Source organism: Pimephales promelas, chromosome 22 (genome assembly GCF_988280905.1).
Source record: "Pimephales promelas chromosome 22, fPimPro1.hap1.1, whole genome shotgun sequence".
Classification (NCBI taxonomy): Eukaryota; Metazoa; Chordata; class Actinopteri; order Cypriniformes; family Leuciscidae; genus Pimephales; species Pimephales promelas.
The window spans coordinates 29,079,664-29,100,329 of record NC_142790.1 but is presented as its reverse complement, the minus strand read 5'-3'; the positions used below and the strand labels follow the sequence as shown (position 1 = coordinate 29,100,329).

The 20,666-nt window shown below is 36.1% G+C and overlaps 1 protein-coding gene across 1 annotated transcript; it reads left to right on the top strand.

The window, feature by feature from the left end:
* Positions 1-195: 195 nt before the first annotated feature.
* Positions 196-20,083, top strand: ttc21a (tetratricopeptide repeat domain 21A). The gene is made up of 29 exons (XM_039656147.2): positions 196-332; positions 415-544; positions 1,005-1,115; positions 1,204-1,370; positions 2,874-2,996; positions 3,712-3,869; positions 3,955-4,039; positions 4,750-4,848; positions 5,459-5,648; positions 6,870-6,967; positions 7,115-7,309; positions 7,490-7,625; positions 8,340-8,497; positions 9,294-9,485; positions 10,308-10,546; positions 11,299-11,371; positions 11,480-11,587; positions 11,666-11,807; positions 11,896-11,996; positions 13,926-14,114; positions 14,185-14,295; positions 14,757-14,838; positions 14,915-15,065; positions 15,966-16,112; positions 16,185-16,365; positions 17,277-17,501; positions 18,600-18,720; positions 18,802-18,869; positions 19,668-20,083. The coding sequence occupies exons 1-29, from the start codon at positions 306-308 to the stop codon at positions 19,743-19,745; spliced, it is 3,885 nt and encodes a 1,294-aa protein (XP_039512081.2). The 5' UTR covers positions 196-305; the 3' UTR covers positions 19,746-20,083.
* Positions 20,084-20,666: the final 583 nt, after the last annotated feature.

The window sequence follows — 20,666 nt, the reverse complement described above, 5'->3', positions numbered from 1 at the left end:
AAACTCTTTCTATTTAACGCAAACATTAACGAGACGAAAACGGATAATGATATAAATAAAGTGGAATAAAACAAAACGAATTTGTAAATTCGTTACCGTAGTGTTGTTTAAACAGACGTGAGTAATAAATCTTAGAAGATCGCTGGAAATCAATAACACAGGGGGTGGTATCTGTGTTTGATTATTATTCCTGTGCAGGTGTCTAGCAACGGCAGATTCCCGTTATTTTAAATCACAGGTGCTGTTTGATGCCGCTCACGTTATTATAACTCGAATTTGTTTGATTAACATTATCCGGGGAAAATATGTCAGAAAACGATAAAACGTGTTTGGTAAGTTTTTTTTTTTATCATAATGGAAACCTTTTAGTAAACTGTAACGTCAATAATGACGGATGTTTGTTTGCTTCAACAGCCGTTAATTATATATTATATGAGGGAGAAATTCTTCAGACATGCCATAAATACAGCTGTGAAGTATTTAAAGTTGTATAGTAATGATCCAGTGCTTCGTTTCTTCAAAGCTTTCGCAACTCTGATGGAAGGTAAGTTAACGTTAGGCTAAAGTGTGACTTTATTTATTTAACTTAATATTATAAAATGTTCCATAATTGGAAATTTTTTACTAGAAGAACGTTTTCGGTTCCTCAAAAAACAAACAAACAAACAAACAAACAAAAAACGTTAAAATATCGTTAAAGAACCTCCCCTTTTTAGGAATGAAAGGGTTTAATGGATATTTAAAGGTTCTTCATGGAACCGCCGATGCCAGTAGACCTTATTCACAACAGCGCCATTTTGATTTTTAACGGAATGAAAGAGGCTGTTGTCATAAGTACCTGTCATAATGGCGCTGCTCTGAATAATGTCTATAAAGAACTTTTATTTTTAAGTGTTTCCATTTTTTATATATTTATGCTAGTTGTTGATGTTTATGAAGGTATAATGATATATGGCAAACTGATAGTGTTGTTGATGATAATGAAAAAGGCTCATACATTGCAGGTCACATTCAAGAGGCTTTGCGCGAGTTCGTCCAGCTGAAAGATCATCCACATCTGTCTCTGTGCTCAACAATAGCTCTCATGTGCGCACACAAACGTTGCGAAACCATTGGTAACCCTGACCCAGCCGCTCGGTACAACACTGAAATGAATGAAACATTGATTCAGGGATAATATGTGTCTTTCTGTGTCCACATGAGATCGAGATGCTGTGAATGAGCTGAACTCTGACCTGAAGCTGTCTGGATCCACAGCCGGTGACAGAGCGTTGTATTACGCAGCGCTGCTTTACTGGATCCTGGAGCTGAACCACAAAGCAAAAGCATGTGTCAAAAGGATGCTGAAACTCAATGATGCGTCACCAGAGGTTTGTACGGCTTTCTGACCGATCAATGAATGTTTGCACGTGAGGAGTTGACACTGATGCCACATTTACACATAGCCAGGTATTAAGAGAAACAAATATTTCCCCCCCTCCGCTTTCAATAATAACAAAGTTTTCAAAAAAGTTGTCGTGTACATCAACCGACATAAATACGCCGTTGAGCGCCTTCGTAACTCTGCCAAACGGGGCCTATGGCATGTTCTTGTGCATAATGTGAGGTTTGAGAACCTAAATCCCTGTTTCTCCCAGTCGACATGGCCACACATAACCGGCGTTATCAGAAATCTCCACTTTGGCCTGAGTTTTTAGAAATAACTGTTTTCTGTGATAAAAACAGGGTTTTTGTGTAAATGAGAGGCCAAATGAAATTAGAAATGCACTGAAATGAACATTTTGGCTGATATGATAACTGATAATTCTTTATATTTGAAAGCCGATAGCGAATATATTGGCAGATAAATCCAAATTTTTATATCATTTGAGACCCTGATTATAAAAGCAAAAGTCTCAGCATTAAAAGCCATGTCCCAAACACACAATTATAATGCTCTAAACTCATTATAATAATTATAGCCGTCCGATATGACAGACTTGCGCAGCACATGTTGCACTGAACTGCATTTTTATTTTTTGAAGTGATTCCACTTCAACATAATATTCATATTCCACGTAATATATTGGCTAAATTTTTACAACCGATAACAATGGCATAAAAAATGAACATATATCGGCCGATACCGTGTTAAAGACCCTAAACAGCCGACAGTACCATATTTATACGCAATGGCCTCTAAATGTCAACATGATCAAAACTTTGCTGTTGCACACTCTGCTTTATGTCTAGTTTAGACTTTTTAGGGAGTAAAATGCCTTTTTGGTGTAATTGGTTCAGCTTGTGTTTTTGTTAAACGTTATTGATTGTTTTAATTAGGGATGCACAATATATCGGGCAGGATATCGGTATCGGTCAATATATGTTCATTTTTAATGTTATATCGTTATCGGCCTGGTAAGAAAATGTGGCCGATATATTAAAGCCGATAAATAATGTATTATTCCCTTCAGCTGAGACACTTGTTGAGCAATGTTTATGTTTTATGTCTTGAAATATGATTGAAATCTCTTCAAAAAATGAAAATACGGTTCGGTACAACATGTGCAGCACAAATCTGTCATATCGGCTATACAACACTATAATGAGAACATCATTATAATTGTGCGCTTGGGACGTGGATTTAATTGTGAGACTTTTGTTTTTATAATCAGGCTCTCAAACTTAGATAAAAATTTGGATTTAAGTTTATCGGCCGATATATCGGTTATCGGCTTTCAAATATAAAGAATTATCGGTTATCGGCCAAAATTTTCATAACGGTGCATCCCTAGTTTTAATGGGGATTTTGAGAGTGTATTTGGAAATATTGCATTTGAACTTGCTGGTATGCACTAAACACAAGGCCACGACTTGTTTTTCTTTATTACCAGGGCCTTATTCTCAAAGGCTGGATAGTGTTGACCTCTGACACGGAAGAGAACAGACATCAGGCCATACGTTACTTTGACAGCGGTGTTCAGGACTCGGGAAATGTATTTGGACTCATGGGAAAAGTAAAACCTGTCTTTATACGCAAACGTACGGAGGCGTATTGCATTCACTTGAAGAAAAAAAATCTACTCTTTTTTTCTGAATTAACAAGTTCATTTTTCATGAGAAAAAAATTTGCTCTGTTCTTCTGAATTAATGAGTTAATTTTTCATGAGAAAACAATTTTTTTTGCTCTGTTTTTCTGAATTAACGAGTTAATTTTTCATGAGAAAACAATTTTTTTTGCTCTGTTTTTCTGAATTAACGAGTTAATTGTTCATGAGAAAAAATTTTTTTGCTCTGTTTTTCTGAATTAATGAGTTAATTTTTCATGAGAAAATTTTTTTTGCTCTGTTTTTCTGAATTAATTAGTTAATTTTTCGTGAGAAAATTTTTTTTTCAAAAAAAAAAAAATTCCATGAAAAATTAACTCAGAAAAACAGAGCAAAATATTTTTTTTCTTATGAAAAATTAACTCATTAATTCAGAAAAACATAGCAAAAAAAAAAATTCCATCTCGTTAATTCAGAAAAACAGAGCAAAAACTTTTTTTCTCATGAAAAATTAACTCATTAATTCAGAAAAACAGAGCATTTTTTTTTTCTCATGAAAAATTAACTCGTTAATTCAGAAAAACAGAGTAGATTTTTTTTCTTCAAGTGAATGCAATACGCCTCCGTACCAACGGATAATGTATTTTGAATCTTACAGGGACTAAACTGTTTCTTTGACGTGCAGATTGAGTTCTTCATGGCGAAGCAGAATGAGCAGTGCGCTCTGGACATTGCCAATCAGATCATAGTCTCTCATCCAGACTTCAGCCCGGCACTCGTGGTGAAGATGAAGCTGTTCATGTCTCTGCGTGACTGGGATCAAGCAGAGGACGTCGCCCGGAGGTGTGTGTTGTTCACTGTTCTTCTGAGCTTTTATTTGAAAAGGCAGTTTTAGACGTTATTCAGTGACTTTGCTTGAAATGTGTAGAGTTCTGGAGAGAGACGGGCATGATCTGAAAGCTCTTCAAATGATGGCCGTTATTGCTGCGGCTAAGGATGGAAATCTGGAGATGGTAATTCTGTTTCTTTTTATTTACAGTATAAGTGTTAATGGACTATTTAAAAACTGTTTACACCACTCTATACTTATGAAAGCACTTATTTTAAAATCCCCCTGTGGTGAAAATCAAGTGGTGTTTTTAATCCGCTTTAACACACACACTATATATGTGCGTTGATAAGTGGACAGCATTGCTGAGTATTTCCTCCTTAAAACTGCAGTGAACCAAAGACAGTCTCAAAAACACGCTTTGAAGTGTTTCTGACGTCACAAACCACCTTGTAACCAATCAGATCAACGTGTGATCGTCAACCAGTGGATCTCTGAGTGAGGGAGTGAGTGGAGGCGGGGCTTACCGTGCATACTAAATGAGGCAAGGGTGTCGAGTTACATTCAAGATATTTTAACACATGAAGAAATTTAAAAAAATGTAAATTTGTAACAACTGTGACGTCATGCACATGCGTGTAACGTGTTCTTAATAAGTGAGATCGCCATCTTCTGGGCTGGCAGCAGAATAGAGCGTTTTTGCGGATATGTGTGAACAGCAGGGATCGTTTTGACAATGTTGTCGTCTATGCGCAAAGAGAAACACTTCCGTTTTTATTGCACCGCTGTTGTGTAAATGTGTCCTACGTTTAAATTTAAGCCTCCTGTTCCTTTTTATCTCAGACATTCTTATTTGTCGATGACCCACAAATGTTATTCCACTGTGTATTTCAGGTGAAAGAGCGTCTTCAAGCTTTAATGAACGCAGTTGAGATCTCTGAGCCCAGTAATCCCAGCCTGCATCTGGAGATCACAGCACCCATCAGCCGACTGGTGCGAATCACTCTCAATATAATCCCTAAACATATGTCAGCGCTAATGTGTTAATAGACCAGGCTTGTTTATTACACACCGTCCTCACAGGGTTTTGTGCATCCCTAAGTGTCTGTTTCCATGATGCTTATTGCCCTTGGGTCGTTTCAGAGCTCTTCTGTTCATATAAATGTGCTAATATACAAAATAAACAGGACAAACAAACACACTTTAAGCCAGAGGTGTAAAGCCCAGGTTCAGAAAGTAAATGTCCTTCTCAGTATTTTGTTCCAATCATCTGGATTTGCTAATTAGCACCGTTTTCCAGCCAGGAGATAGAACTAATTAGTGAAATCAGCTGTCTTGAGTTCATGGATGGGATTTTACTTTCTTTTACTTTAACTTTTACTTACACCTCTGCTTACAGCCAACAAAAGTCAATTCTGATAATGAGTGTGTGTAAATGTGTCTAAGTGAGGGAATGGAAGCGTATGAGAGTAGCTGTAAAGTATAACAGATTTACCAAAAAAAAAAAAAAATATATATATATATATATAATAATAATAATATCCGTCCTGGTTATTGCTGAAGAGTCTCTGAAAAGCTCCATAATCTTTCTCCCCCACCGCAGTGTGGACACAACACCGAGATCCTTCAGATGTTGACTGTGTTTGTGCGTCGGCTTTCGTCACGTGCACCAGCATCTGATGTCCTCTGCGAGCTCGGCGATCTGCTCAGTCTCCAAGACAAGAATAAAGATGCACATGAATGCTACTCTGCAGCACTGAAAACAGACCCCAAATGCACATCAGCGTTAGTAGGTACAGTATCGTCACATGCAGTCATAAAAATGTGACTCTTTGGAGCACAGACTTAAGTTTGGTATCATTTTAAAGAAGACCCTTTGCAGATTATTGCTGAAGTAAAAAAAAAATAATAATAAGTAAATCCAAAAAAAAGTTAAATAGGTATAAGTTTATGAAAATTATTTATAAAAATATTTTATATAAAATATATATTTTATATATCAGGTTGAACTCAAAACTGCAATAAAATCAAAGCCATGAATCTAAATAGGTTGTGTTCCAAATTTGAAGATGATATCTCAAAAAATAACAGTTTGTTTGGGTGTAGTAACATATTTTCCCCATCGGGTGCCAGCAAAACCCCACTGGAGCTCACAGTGATTGGATTTGAATTTGCAGTTTTTCTCTCTCAGTATTACAAACACACACATGCGCACACACACACATATATTTTTTTATAACACACATACTAAGCACACTCTGACATCCATACCAACACACCCACACAAATATTGTTGCATAATTTATCCAGTTGGCTCTATAATATGCCGAACCAGAAAACAGGAATAAAGCGATATTTGTTTTATAGGCCAAACTTCAAAAAAAATGGCACCATCTGATAAAATTTTTTTTTTAAAAATAAAATTTTGAAGCCTTGCCATCAGAATGAAAGCCTCTTAACAAAGATTGCATAATTGTATAGTTAACTGAACCGGGGATTAAAAATGGCAGTTTTAATGGGTTTCAATGGGGACATTTTTGTCCAAAAGGTGCTGAGAGGGAGTATTTTTTGTACCTAATGCCAAATTTTTTTTTAAAGAAAATGACGGTGAAATAGTAAAATTCCAATAAAACTACACACCTGTGCCAAGTTTTTTTGCAATTAGCTTTAACACTGGCAAAGTGATCAAAAAAACAAAACTGAAAAGGACAAAAATGTCCATAAGGATGCACAACCGTCACTGTTGACAAAATGTAACAACTGCAGTTGAAGCCTTAACTAATGGGACATTATTGTGTTGACAGATTATTTTCATTGTGGTGTTACAGTAATAAGAAGGAACGTTTTGTAATGTGGATTTGAGGGAATATGTTTTTAATTGTCATTTAAAATTGTCACGTTGCAACAAAAATCTTAATAGTCCTAAGACAGGCTTCATTTAAAATCTGTTCAATTCCAAATGTTGCTATAGTATGGACTACATCTATGCATTAGCATATTTTTTATCTTCATAGGCACGATCAGATGCCAGCTGACGTGTGATCAGCTTGAAGAAGCCGCCCAACAGCTCACGTTCTTCTGCGAAGTGCAGGAGCCTCTTGGAAACGTAGCGGTAAAAAGCTGAAAGCTCTTCTTATTACACACGTTTAGTAGTGGCATTAGACCGTATTCAGGAAATGTTTAGATGGGTAATAATTAGCCCGCATTATGCCTTTAGTAGTGTAGTGTAACTGTGATGTACATATGTTTGATTAAACAGGAAGTTGCTCTGCTGAAGGCCATTTTGTCCAGGAAGCAGAAAGCAGACGAGGAGACTGTGATCCAGTTTCTGAAAGACTCCGCACAGCTTCATTTCTCTGCTCTCCGGGGCTTAAGTTATGGTGTCGAATACCTGCAGATGCTCGACCTCAATTTCCTCCTGCGAATAGTGCGCATGCACCTGGAGTCCAAGCAGGTGTTTATCCTCATTAGCAAAATCAAGGATTACTAGGGAATGCAAGAACTGATAAAAATGTAATGCAGTGTAAGTCCCTTTAGATCTGACAGATGCATGAATGCAAACGTAAGTTGTAAGAAAAGAGGATTTTTACTTCTGGAATTAGTCAATTAATTATTTTTTGGTGTGATTTCACAGGATTTTCTCCTAATTCCTGGACAAACTCCACCATTTTGGCTCAAACATGCAAATATGATCTTAGAAACGATCGTCAAAGCCATTCCTGGCATGTCAGCGAGCTGTTACTATATGGCCTACATCAAGTTCCTTCTAGGCAAGTGTGTCGAGATATAGGAACATTTAAAGGAGTAGTTCACTTTAAAAAAAAAAACGTTTGCTGATAATTTACTCACCCCTATGTCATCCAAGATGTCCATGTCTTTCTTTGTTCAGTCGAAAAGAAATGAAGGTTTTTGATGAAAACATTACAGGATTTTTCTCCATATAATGGACTCCAATGGGAACCAAACGGTTCAAGGTCCAAAAGACCGTTTCAGTGCAGCTTTAAACGACACCAGACGATGAATAAGGGTCTTATCAAGGACCCTTCGAGTCATGACTCGAAAAAAGATTCGTTCATTTTGATGAACGAGTTCGAACAGGAGAGTCACAAACGCTCATCACAGAACAGAGCAAGGCGAGCATTTGAGCTTATAAAACTTTAAAAAAAAATATTTATTTATTAGGTGAGTGATTATTTCGCTTAATAAGACCCTTATTCATCGTCTGGAATCGTTTAAAGCTCTTTGAACAGTTTGAAACTCTCATTTGGACCTTGAACCGTTTGGTTCCCATTGAAGTCCATTATATGGAGAAAAATCCTGGAACGTTTTCATCGAAAAAACCTTAATTTCTTTTCGACTGAAGAAAGACAGACATGGACATCTTGGAACATCAAGTTTTTTTAAAAGTGAGCTACTCCTTTAAATGTGTCACCTGGGGTTATGGTAAACGCTGCAGTGATAACATTCCCAGAATGCCTCTGCAGGCGATCACAGGACAGCCCAGCAGCTTCTGAACCTGTGCATGGAGAAGGAGCCGACCATGCCGGAGGTCCACCTTCTGCAGGCCCGACTGCACCTGAGCGTTGGAGACCACAGCTCGTGTCTGAGCGGCCTGGAGGCTGGAGTCAGCGTCAACTTCCAGGTCAAACGTTTGTTCAGTCACGTACATTTTTTTCCACTTGAAGTCCACTAGTTTTTCATGGATATTATTACTATCTCTCTGACTATTAGATTACAAAAGGAAGGTTTTTTGGTAACGCTTCCTTTTACAGTACAGCACTTACGTGTGCTAATATAAGATAAGTACATGGGTTAGGGGTAGGTTCAGGGTTACCCAGTAATTGTAATTGCTATAATAAATACATAGTATGGTAACAGGACTGTAAAAGTAAGCATTACCAGGTTTTTTTTCTGTCACTTTTGACTTCAATATAATGTGTCCTTGCTGCGTAAAAGCAAAGACTATATAATAACTCAAGATGCTTGTCTACTATTGTCTTGAATGGGGAAAAGTGCAATGCCCTATGTGGCGGCATAAGTTCCGCCTTCTAAATAAGAGCTAATCACCGATTGGCTAAGTCAGTGCAGCTGCCGTTATAAGCTCTGGTTCAACAGTCATACGCACACTTCCACTGCGCATTAGCTTGTCCCAGCCTGAAAAATGTCTTTTTCTGTCATGATTTGAGCATTTAGAAACAAAACGGATGATTTCAAATATGAAATTCAATCTTAAGCTTGGCGAGAATTTGATGTTTTACCAATTCAAAGAGATAGGAGCTGCACTTATATGCCCGGGAGGCTTTTTAAAGATGGCCGCCTAGCGAAATGTCTTAGATAAAAGTATGAATTTCTTTATGAACTTATGAACGGTAGTGTAACTGGATCTCTGGTATTAGTGTGTTTATGTCTTGAGCTCATGTCTGATTTGTCTTTTACAGGTTCAAGATCGGTTCCAGTTCAATCTGCTCAAATCCCGCGCTCTGCTGAGGTCTGGAGACCTGAAGAACGCTATTCAGTGCTTGAACATCACAATGAACATGGCAGGGGTCCGCAGGCCCTCAGTCACCAGCAGTGAGCGAGTGTGTGTGTACCTGGAGCTCACAGAGGCCCTGAGACTCAACGGACAACAGGTCCAGTCTGCACGTTCACCAAAGGCAGTGTTGGGGGTCACTTGAGCTACGTAATCAGATTACCTTCTCAAGTAACTATTACGTTTAAAAGTTACTTTTCCAAATAAGTAACACAGATTACATTGTTTCCCATTTATTGACTGACGGCTCTCTCGCTCTTATATTGAGACAAATCGAAGTGCAGAGGCGTTGTGTGTGAACATGATGTTTACTGTAGTTCTAGACTAAATGTGAGCATTTACTCATCTCACTTGCACAAAAAAAGATTCAATATAAATTAATAAAATGAGTGAAATACAGAATCAGTACTATGCAAACCTCCAATAACTAAATGTTAAATAAAATAGTAGTTGGGGTTATTTAATATTTAACAATATTATTGATCTGTGTTGTACTACTTTCATGTTATCACCGTGAAGCTGCTTTGATACAATCTGTATTGTGAAAAGCGCTATATAAATAAAAGTGACTTGACTTGACTTAAAACAATTTTTTATGCATTTAATCACACTTTATTGACCATTGTACTTGCTTGCCGTTAAACCATAAGCAGCAATGACTTTATATATATATATATATTTTTTTTTTTAAATTGGTAAAGTAAGTGTTAAACTTATTTCTCGTGAATCCTATACTTCCATTATCCAGAATGGCAGCACAGCTGCTTGGTACTTTTTAAAGGGACTAAATGTATTACTTTAAGTAACTTTCCCCAACACTGACCGAAGGTATACCCAAAAATTCAACAAACATTTGATCCAACCAGCCCCTTCTGACCTCTCATGTGTCTTAAGAGTGCTGTGAAACGTTCTCTTTCCTCAGCACGAGGCCACTAAAGTTCTGCAAGACGCCATTCTGCTCTTCAAAGGGACACCAGAGGAGACGCGTGTCATGCTTGCTAATGTGGATCTGGCTTTGGGGAGAGATGATGTGGACGCCGCTGTGGCCATCCTGCAAAACATTCTGCCGAATGAATCAACCTACATCCAAGCCCGCGAGAAGATGGCTCACATTTACCTGGAGAGGAGAAGAAACCACAAGCTTTACATTGCATGTTACAGGTGAGGACTCAACTTACATTGTTTATGTGTGACAGGTCATGTCCACGTCATATTTCTCAAAATTGTACATTTTAAAATAGAATAAAGTAAAATTAAGGGCTTGACATTAACTCTCGTTTAGCAGTAACGCTGCTTATTGCTCTTGTATAATGTCAAAATGCCGGTCTTGGCGAGTATTCACATAAACAGTCATGTTTAAAGTGAACGTAAACAGTTGAGAAAGAAAACGCATGTGTGACAGTATAATGGATCCATGTGGCAGGTCTTAAAGTGACAGTAGCCTAATAAACCTGCTGCTAAATTACACAAAATGACACGAAATATGAAAAATAATATAAAAAATAAACATGAAAAATAATATAAAATATATCTATATGGCAGTTTTTCCCATGTTATTGATGTGGAAATGCTGTGTGGGTAGTAACTTTGGAAAACACTAGCCACAGTGGCTGGTGAGCAAAAATGTTAATGTCAAGCCCTATATATATTTATATATACAGTATATATTTAGAGAGAGAGAGATGAGAATCACTATTGAGGATAATTGACAAAAAAGTTGGGGTAAAATAAACATAATTGTCATGAAAATATTGTCACAATGTAAAATATTTGTATTATTTCTTTTGAAATATGGGTGACATAAGAGATTCACTCTAAAGCTGTAAGAAAACTTCTTTAGTATCTTTAACAAAGTATGTTTTTGCTAAATCATGTTGAAGTTTAGTTGCCATCTTAAGATAAAAATGTTTCAGAGAAATAAGTGAGCAGCTTCCTGGACCTCACACTAGCATCTTGCTGGCTGATGCCTTCATGAACATACACCAGGTATATATTTCATGTTCTGTTTTTTTTTATTTTTTTTTTATTTGGTTTTTCAGTACCAAACATCTCACAAAATCTTTATGAACTTTAAAAAATATCTTGTTTTTAAAGCCAGAGGAAGCGGTCAAGATCTACCAAGCAGTAGAGAAGATGGCTCCTGAACACACATTAGCCAAGAAAATAGGCCAGGCTTTAGTGAAGGCTCATGAATATCTCAAGGCAAGTGACTTCTACAGGTTTACAGAGGACATTTACTTTGATAAAAGTTAAAAGAAGGGCTTGTTTCTCATGTTTCAGGCGGTGAGCTACTATGAGACGGCTCTGAAGACCGATGCGCTGGACTGTTGTTTGAGTGTTGAGCTGTCCGACCTGCTTCTTAAACTCAAACGATTGGAGGAAGCTCAGCAGGTCCTGGAGAAGGCCTTGGAACATCAACCTAGTAACTACAACTTAAATAAACATCAACGAATGCCCACGAGAAACCGGTATTAATGTTCTCAGATTGATTTCTCTCTCTGCTTCTGCAGCTACTGCATTGACTACAATGATGAATGATGTAAAAGTGTTACGACTGTTAGTAAAAGTCCTACGGGCCAAGAACGAGTCCGCTCTGGACGTCGTGCAAAAGGTTTGTGAGTATTTTAAAACTTATATATCCAACGGTTGGTGGCCACATGTTTTTTTTTTTACAAGTTTGGGGGTCTGCTAGAATACATTTACATTATTTAGAGTTAAAAAAATTTTTTTCTTATACTATACATTGCTGCTACAACCCTGTGACTGAAACACTCTGTTTAAAGTTCCTGAAAAGCCCAGTCTGTTCTGATTGGTCAGCTGGTGCAGTCTGTTGTTGATTGGTCAGTGGCGGCAAAAAAACAAAACGTGCAAGGCGGGCATTATAGGCGACTCAGCTAAATCATGGGCTGTTTGAAATCCTATACCCTCATTCACACTAACATAGTTCATTTAAGGGAGTGAATGAAATCGTTCGTTCTTGTTCTTTAATAATTATTTGAAACTCCAGTAGTAAGATTTATCTTGAACTCTGTCATGAAAACTTATGTATAAACCATAATTAAGCAATTCAATAATCAATTAAACGGAATTTGTTCCTGTTTTGGAAAATGGATGGATGGATGATTCAGGTGTGTGCGCCATCTTCTGGTCAGACGTGGGAATTCATGTGGTACGCGACTCTCACAGTGCATTATGGGTATTCTCTAGCCATTGAGCGCACATCGGTTGTGCACTTGTTGTTGTGGTGCATTATGGGATTGAATGAGTGCACTCGATAATGTCCACTATGGTTTCAGACCTTATTTCCTAGTGCCTTATTTAAGGGTATAAAAGGCGATTTTAGACACAGCCATAGAAATAACGGCAGTAACGGACTAACGTTTTCAGGGAAGTGTTTTCTGTTGGCGCGATTCTTTTCCCTTTTAAAGGGATAGTTGACTTTGAAATTAATTTTTGATACGTTTTATCTTACCTCAAGGCCATCCGAGATGTAGGTGTCTTTGTTTCCACAGTATTTTCAGTCAAACCGTTGTTGTCTATCAGTCATACACTGGAGGCTAAGGGGGTCCACCAAAGAGCAGCACAGAGAAGTCCAAATTAAACATGATTTAATGACTCGTAAATGTAAGTACACATTGATGGCCTAAGACACGAAACGAGCGGTTTGTGTGAGAAAACCAACAGTGTTTATATCGTTTTTACCTCGTGTAATCACAGTGATCTGAATCAGTTGTTCAATGTCCAACTGAACCGAACTGAATCAGTTCAATGTTACGCCGGAAGTGATCGCTTGCGTGTGACGTCACTCAATATTTACACGGAGATTTCGGAAGTTGTACCTTTTACTAAACATATTTAGATATACCGAAATCGTCTTCCATTGCGGTTTCCCGTATATATAAATATGTTTAGTGAAAGGTAAAACTTCCCAAATCTCTGAATAAACAAAGAGTGACGTCGGCGCGCAAGCGATCACTTCCAGACCGAAGCGCCCGTGCCGTCAGATCATTTTGTCATGGCTATGATTACAAGAGGTAAAAACGATATAAACACTGTTGGTTTTCTCACACAAACCGCTCGTTTCGTGTCTTAGGCCATCAGTGTGTACTTACATTTACGAGTCATTAAATCATGTTTAATTTGGACTTTTCTGTGCTGCTCTTTGGTGGACCCCCTTAGCCTCCAGTGTATGACTGATAGACAACAACGTTTGACTGAAAAAATGTCAAAATTGAAAATACTGTGGAAACAAAGACACCTACATCTCGGATGCCCTTGAGGGAAGATAAAACATATCAAAAATTAATTTCAAAGTGAACAAGCCCTTTAAAACGGTTTTGATACGCGACAAAATCTAATAGAACACACTATAATCAGTGATGCTGTCTACGATGTCGCCCCTTCCTGACAAACTGATGCCCTGTTCAGTTTCTGATGTACTTAAAGCAAACCTGTTACTTCTGACATTGCAACATTAGCATTGTTGAGGCAAGTGTTTTGTGCGCAAACAAATATAAGTGTCTTTTTGCTCTTCTGTCAGGCACATGATATCCAGAAAAAAGTAGTTTGCCGTGTTACAAATGAGCATCCAGCAGAATTACAGGAAGAGAGGAAGTTGTTATCGTCCATCTGTTGTGACTGGGCTCGTGAGTTTCACCTCAAACACGACCTGGAAATGGCCAAACTACACTATACGGACGCTTTAAATCACAGCCCGGACGATGAAGAGGTCAGTCCGTGAATGTAGAGGTGAGATTCGGAGGGAATGTTTTACTATGTCACATTTTGTCCTCCTGCAGATCATCTTTCATCTCGCTCAGTTACACTATGATCATCAGAAACTGGACTATAGCGAGGAACTGTGTGTGAAGATACTGCAGCTCAACCACACACACACCGCTGCCTCAATGGTATCGATTTATCCATGTACAGTCAAACGTATTTATTTTATTCAACGTTTCTCACATCATCACAGTATAGTTTAGAAAATGGTGATAAATATGAGCAGAACTCAGTGGATGATTGACCTTTTGTTAGACTCTCACACATGAATATCTGTTAAATTGAACTACACAATTAGATAATAGCAGTTTAGCTCAACCAGTGACCAAGCAATGCGAATGTTGTTCAGTGTGTGTGTAAAAATATCAGAGAAAACACTTCAGCGAAACATGGTCAGGTCAAAGTTTCCGAATCATTTTTACACAAGTTTTACTGTATGAATAATTTTTGGGTATAATATGAGTCACAATTTGCTTTTTTTTTGTTCTGCTTGCTTAAATAAATGAACTATAGTGTCCTTAACCTGCTAGTCTAGTGTGTCTGAAATATTTTTGGCTTGACTGTAAGTCTGTGTTTGGTTTATCCTCAGCTGTTGGCTGATGCATTATTTTGGAAGAACCAAAAAGAGGAAGCAGTCGAGATGTATGCTTGTATAATGGAGCGGAACCCAGGTGTGTTTCTGACATATCTCAAACATAATTATTTCATTCATATACAGTATTTCATGTCTGTTTCCATGTACGGTAGACAACTTTCATGCCATGGCCAAGTTTCTGCACGTCCTGCGCAGGATGGGGAAGCTAGACGACGGCCCGTCTGTTTTTGAGGCGTGTGAGAAGTTCAGTCCGCTGTCGGTCCGAGAGCCGGGGTTTCATTACTGCAAGGGCTTTTACTTCTGGTCAGTGAACACTAATCTATTAAAAAGAGAAGGTTGTTTCTCTTGAAGAAAATATTTTTTAGGATTATTACCATTTTGAGCATTTTTTAATTACGGATAATATTGCACAAAAATAATTTGAATAATCCAAAAATATATATTTTTGCTTAATTTTCAATTTCATTAATTTTTTTCTTTGTTCTCTATACATACTGTGTGTGTGTGTGTGTGTGTGTGTGTGTGTATATATATATATATATATTATATATATGGGCTGTCAAACGATTAATCGCATCCAAAATAAAAGTTTGTGTTTACATAATATATGTGGGTGCACTGGGTATAATTATTTATATATATATATATATATATATAAATACACACACATGCATGTATATTTCAGAAAAAAAATGATTTATATATAAAATATTTATATTTATATATAATATAAATTATATATAAATCTGTATACAGTATATACATGAAAATATTTCTTAAATATATACAAGCATGTGTGTGTATTTATATATATATATATATATATTAATTAATTAATTCCCCCCCCCATTAAATTTATAGGTAAAATTACTTAATATGATTTATATCTTTGTTTTTGTCAGTCTATTAATTTTTTTGACAATTTTATTTGTTTGTGAGTCATTTGTCAAAGTTCATGAAAACTAAATATAAAACATCTTAATGGTCCTAAAATTGTGCTACTTTTTTGTGTGTGCTTTATAATTTAAAAAAAAAAATTCATTTGATTTATAGGTAAAATATGACTTGCATTCTGAGATTTTTTTTTAGAAATAGATTATGTCGAAAATATAATCAAATTCTCCAGATTTTTTAGTCTCTTTAAGTCTCTTCAATGGTGTTTATAAGAGAGTGATGGGCTGTTTGTGTGATGGTTGACCTCAGGCACACCTACCATGTGACCGAGGCCCTGACACACCTGAACCGGGCCCGAGGAGACGCGGACTGGGGAGAGCCAGCCGTAGAGCTGATGGTCCAGATCTGTCTGAACCCTGAAAGGGATGTCTTAGATGAAGGACCGAAGGACTTGAGGTCAGAAGATCTGATTTCATGTGTGTTTTCAGATGATTTCATGTGTGTTAGCTGTTGTTGTTTCTCCTGCAGCGAGTCAGAGAGTGAGATGCGACTGAGCACAGCTCAAAATCTGCTGTCGATGTTTCGCCCGCGCTGTAAATCTGAGCAGGACAAACTCAGGCTGCTGTCTAACCTGTGCCGGATCTACAGTAAAGACGACAGACATGTGGAGAGGGCCGTGCTGGAGCTCACACACACACTGGCCAACAACGTACGTTCTCTTAAACTTATATATCAGGCTTATATCGCACACAAGACAACTCTTTCATTTAGAGACTAAAGCACTGATATTGATGTGTGTTTGTTTTTCTTTTTAGGAAGTGACTAATCATGATCTTTATGCATATTATATTAATGGATATTATTGCAGATTTTTATCACTGTAATTACTTTAACCTCGTGAGGCATCTTAAAATCTGATTCTTTTTATAGTATCATGATCCTGAAATATTCCTATACATCATTGACCTCTTACAGGATTATTATAGTTAACTAAAACTAGAACGGTATCACTTTAGTTCCAGTTCTCACTTTTAACTAGTTGATTATTAGCATGCATATTAGTAGGATATTGGCTGTTTATTAGTACTTATAAAGCCCTTATTAAAGCATGATTGCATTCTACATCCCTTAATTTTAATCTAACCGTCTTACTATTAATAAGCTGTAATTTGGGGTTCATTGAGGCAAAAGTCATAGTTAATAGTTAGTTTATAATGAGAATTGGACCCTGATCTAAAGTGTGATCACTAAAACCGTGAAAAAAAAAAAGAATTTTGTTACTTTAAAAATACCTAACTGCACAATACAAATTCGCCAAAGCAACATTTCTCAATATCATTTTACTAAAATTGAAACTCAAATAAAAATTAATTAAAACAAATTATAAAATGTGAAAAATAAAATAAAAATAAGATTAAAAAATGACAAAACAAATTAAAAAGAATTACATTTAATAATCTAAATAAACTCAAATTAAGATGAAAAAAGAAAAAGAAAATCTTTTTGTAATGTGTTTTTAAATGTTTTAATAACACACACACACTCACTCACTTAGTCCTCTTCACTTGATTAGTTTAGTTGTAGTGTGTGTTGTGAAGGACATGCTCTCCTGATCTGCAGGTGATGTTGGAGGCATCTTTGCTGGCGATGGCTCAAGGTTTGCTTCAGCTCAAACAGATTCCCAGAGCCAGAAACTTCCTGAAACGCCTCACCCGGATGGAGTGGACCGACGCAAACGCTGATCACTTGGAGAACGCATGCCTGCTCTTGGCTGACATGTACATAAAGCTGGGAAAACACAATCACGTGGACAAACTGCTGGACAGCTGCATACGACACAATAAGGTGTGTGTTTGCTCGAGTTAGACTGGCTAAACAGCGGAGCATCTTTGTTTGAATCTTACATGCACACACACACAATGTTAATGTGAAGAGTACTCAGACATTTGTTCATAATGTTTTAGATCTGCAATTTCTAAAAACACTTTTGTGTTTGTTACACCTGAAAATACAAGTATATATAAGCTTCATTTATATAGCACCTTTTTAAAAACAGTGTTTACTGAAGAGAAGTACAAGAGAAAAACAAACATTCATGCATAATAAAAAATAAGATAATAAAATGAAACACAACATAAATTAAATCAAGGCCGTGGTGAACAAACGTGTTTTGAGATACTTTTAAATAATGCATAGTTTAAATAATGCATTGGTTTATTTGTATAAAATAAAATAAAATAAAAACATGCCATGTCAAAAAAATAAATAAATAATAAAAAAAATGCATAGTCTATTCTATAATTAATATTAAATTAGGAATATTAATATATCAAATAAATGTGATAATATACATTGTAATACATGAATATATATAGATATAGCAGTATAAATGTATATAAATATTTATTTATTTACTTCATATTTATTGTATGTGTGTGTGTGTGTGTGTGTATATATACAATAAATATAAAATAAATAAATATAGTAAAAAAGAAAATAAATATAATTAAAAGTAAATAATTAGTGTTAAATAGTAAATATTAGTAATTGTATAATATATTATACGTTTATAATGTATATGTATATAAATATTATAAGTATATAATATATTATACGTTTATAATATATAAGTATATAAATATTATAAGTATATAATATAGTATAAGTTTATAGAATAATATTAAGATGATAATTTTACAGATAAATAATTTAATTTAGTTATTTAATTATTTAATTTTATTAAGCTATATTATAACTATATAATAATAAATAATAATAATGATAAAATAGTTTATAATAATTGAAAATAATGTTATACAGTATATATAGAATGTGCTTTAAAGAAAATAAGAAGTCTAAGATAAAAACAAGTTTGAGCTAGTAATATGATCAGTTGTTTTTCTCAACTTTAAAGAACACAGTGTGTGTGTTGTGACCCTTCAGTCGTGTAGTAAAGCGTACGAGTATCGTGGTGTGATGATGGAGAAGGAGCAGAGATACAGAGATGCAGCGCTGCAGTTTGACCTGGCCTGGAAATACAGCAACAGAGCGGATCCTGCAGTCGGTGGGACTTGATGATTCCTGTGGAAATAAGAGCATGAACTTCATAATCTGCCTTTACAACTGTTGCTCTGATCATTGGCAGGATTCCGGCTCGCCTTCAACTGTCTGAAGTGCAGGAACTACACGCAGGCTGTTGATGTGTGTCGGCAGGTTTGTAAGGACATCATATTCGTCTTTCTATAATGTGATGTGTGTTTGTGAATATATTTGGGATATTCTGCTGTAGGGTGGCACTTGATTTTCTCCATTTTGAAAGCGATTAGATGCTAAAACATTGATTTAAGCTTGTTTACGCCACTGAATAAAACAATAAAACTTTTTATATCTCGCAATTCTGACTTTATATCTCACAATTGTGACTTTATAACTCCTAATTGTGTTATTAAGTCAGAATTGTGAGATATATACATTCAATTCTGAGAAATAAGTCAGAATTTCCAGTTCATATCTCACAATTCTGACTTTATATTGCGCAATTCTGGGTCCCACTTTATATTAAGTGTCTTTAAGTACTATGTACTTACATTTAAAAATAAGTACAATGTACTTATTGTGCTCATGTTGTATTGTAAATCACTTTTGGTGCTATTGAGGTGGGATACGGGTAAGGTTAGGGACAGGTGTGGTGGTATGGGTAGGTTTAAGGGTAAGGCATGGGTCAGCTGTGTAATTACAGATGTAATTACATAAATTAATTACGGCTGTAACTACATGCTGGTATTTTTTAAATATAAGTTCAATGTAAAAACATGTATGTACACAATAAGTCCATTGTATCAAATGATTAATTTCAATGTAAGTACATGGTACTGAAAGCCACTTAATATAAAGTGTTACCCAATTCTGAGATAAAAAGTCACAATTCCCTTTTTTATTTCTCATTCAGTGGCGGAAACATGCGTCCACAGAAAGTGTCTGACTGATGTCATCAGTGTGTGTTCTGTCCAGGTTCTGCATCAGCGTCCAGATTACCCACAAATCCACAGTGAGGTTCTGACCCGAGCTCAGCTCTCGCTCCGTCTGTGATGTCATTTCCCTTGTGAAACACTGACATTGAGAGATGTTAGTTAGAGAGATAATTATTAGTTTTAAAGGTTTTATGTTTATGTGCCATAGGAAATGCTTGCGATTAGAACATTTAAGCAATTTGTAATATCCAGTGCACTCCCACAATTCCTGAGGCACAAAATCTGATGTTTTGTGAACAAAATCTAATTTGTGTGTGTTTGTTTATGTATGTATGAATGTGTATGTATCTGTTTTGTGTGTCTGTGTTTGTGTAAACATTTATAAACTGTACTGGAAAGCCCTTCTCTTACATTTAGAGCAGTGACAAAATAAAATGAGTTTATCAAGATCTGAAACAGCATATCAGTTTTTTGACCCCTCTTATATTTTCATGGACACAGAGCTACAGGTGAGTGTTTCGGTTTTGTCTTTATAATACAGTATGTTGATGTTCTTGAGTTCATATTTAAAGGTGAATTTTCAGTTTCTCCATTCAGCATCAACTAATTTAACTTACTTTAGAAAGACGGTAGAAAATGACACTCTCCGTTAAATTATTTTTTGAAATTGTAAAACGGTTATCACTGTAAATGTTTATTTTTTATCCCTGAATGCTTATATGCGAGTTCACTGTGTGCAGTTCCTCAGTCATCCTGCAGGAGGCGCCAGTGAGCTCATCATGAACGATGGAGCTGATTGGCCAATCCACTATGAGGTATTTTTAGGTCATTTGACATATACTTCTGTAACAATATAGATGTAGGAGTAAGTAATAATATGAAGTAATTCTTCTTTTAGGCCATGTCAGAATATTTAAAATCCGGCATTTTTAAAAGTTTAATCCTAGATGTGCTCTTATGTTTCACTTGCATCAGCCATAAAGAGTAAACTTTTTGGTCCATGCACAAAAACAAATAAATAAATGTGAATTTCGGTTTA

Bases quoted from the DNA above. Each gene is read 5' to 3' on its own strand.
- ttc21a (XM_039656147.2), top strand. From the start codon at position 306: ATGTCAGAAAACGATAAAACGTGTTTG. The intron at 545-1,004 runs GTAAGTTAACGT...CATACATTGCAG, and splicing joins TTTCGCAACTCTGATGGAAG to GTCACATTCAAGAGGCTTTG. The intron at 18,870-19,667 runs GTTTGTAAGGAC...TGTTCTGTCCAG, and splicing joins CTGTTGATGTGTGTCGGCAG to GTTCTGCATCAGCGTCCAGA.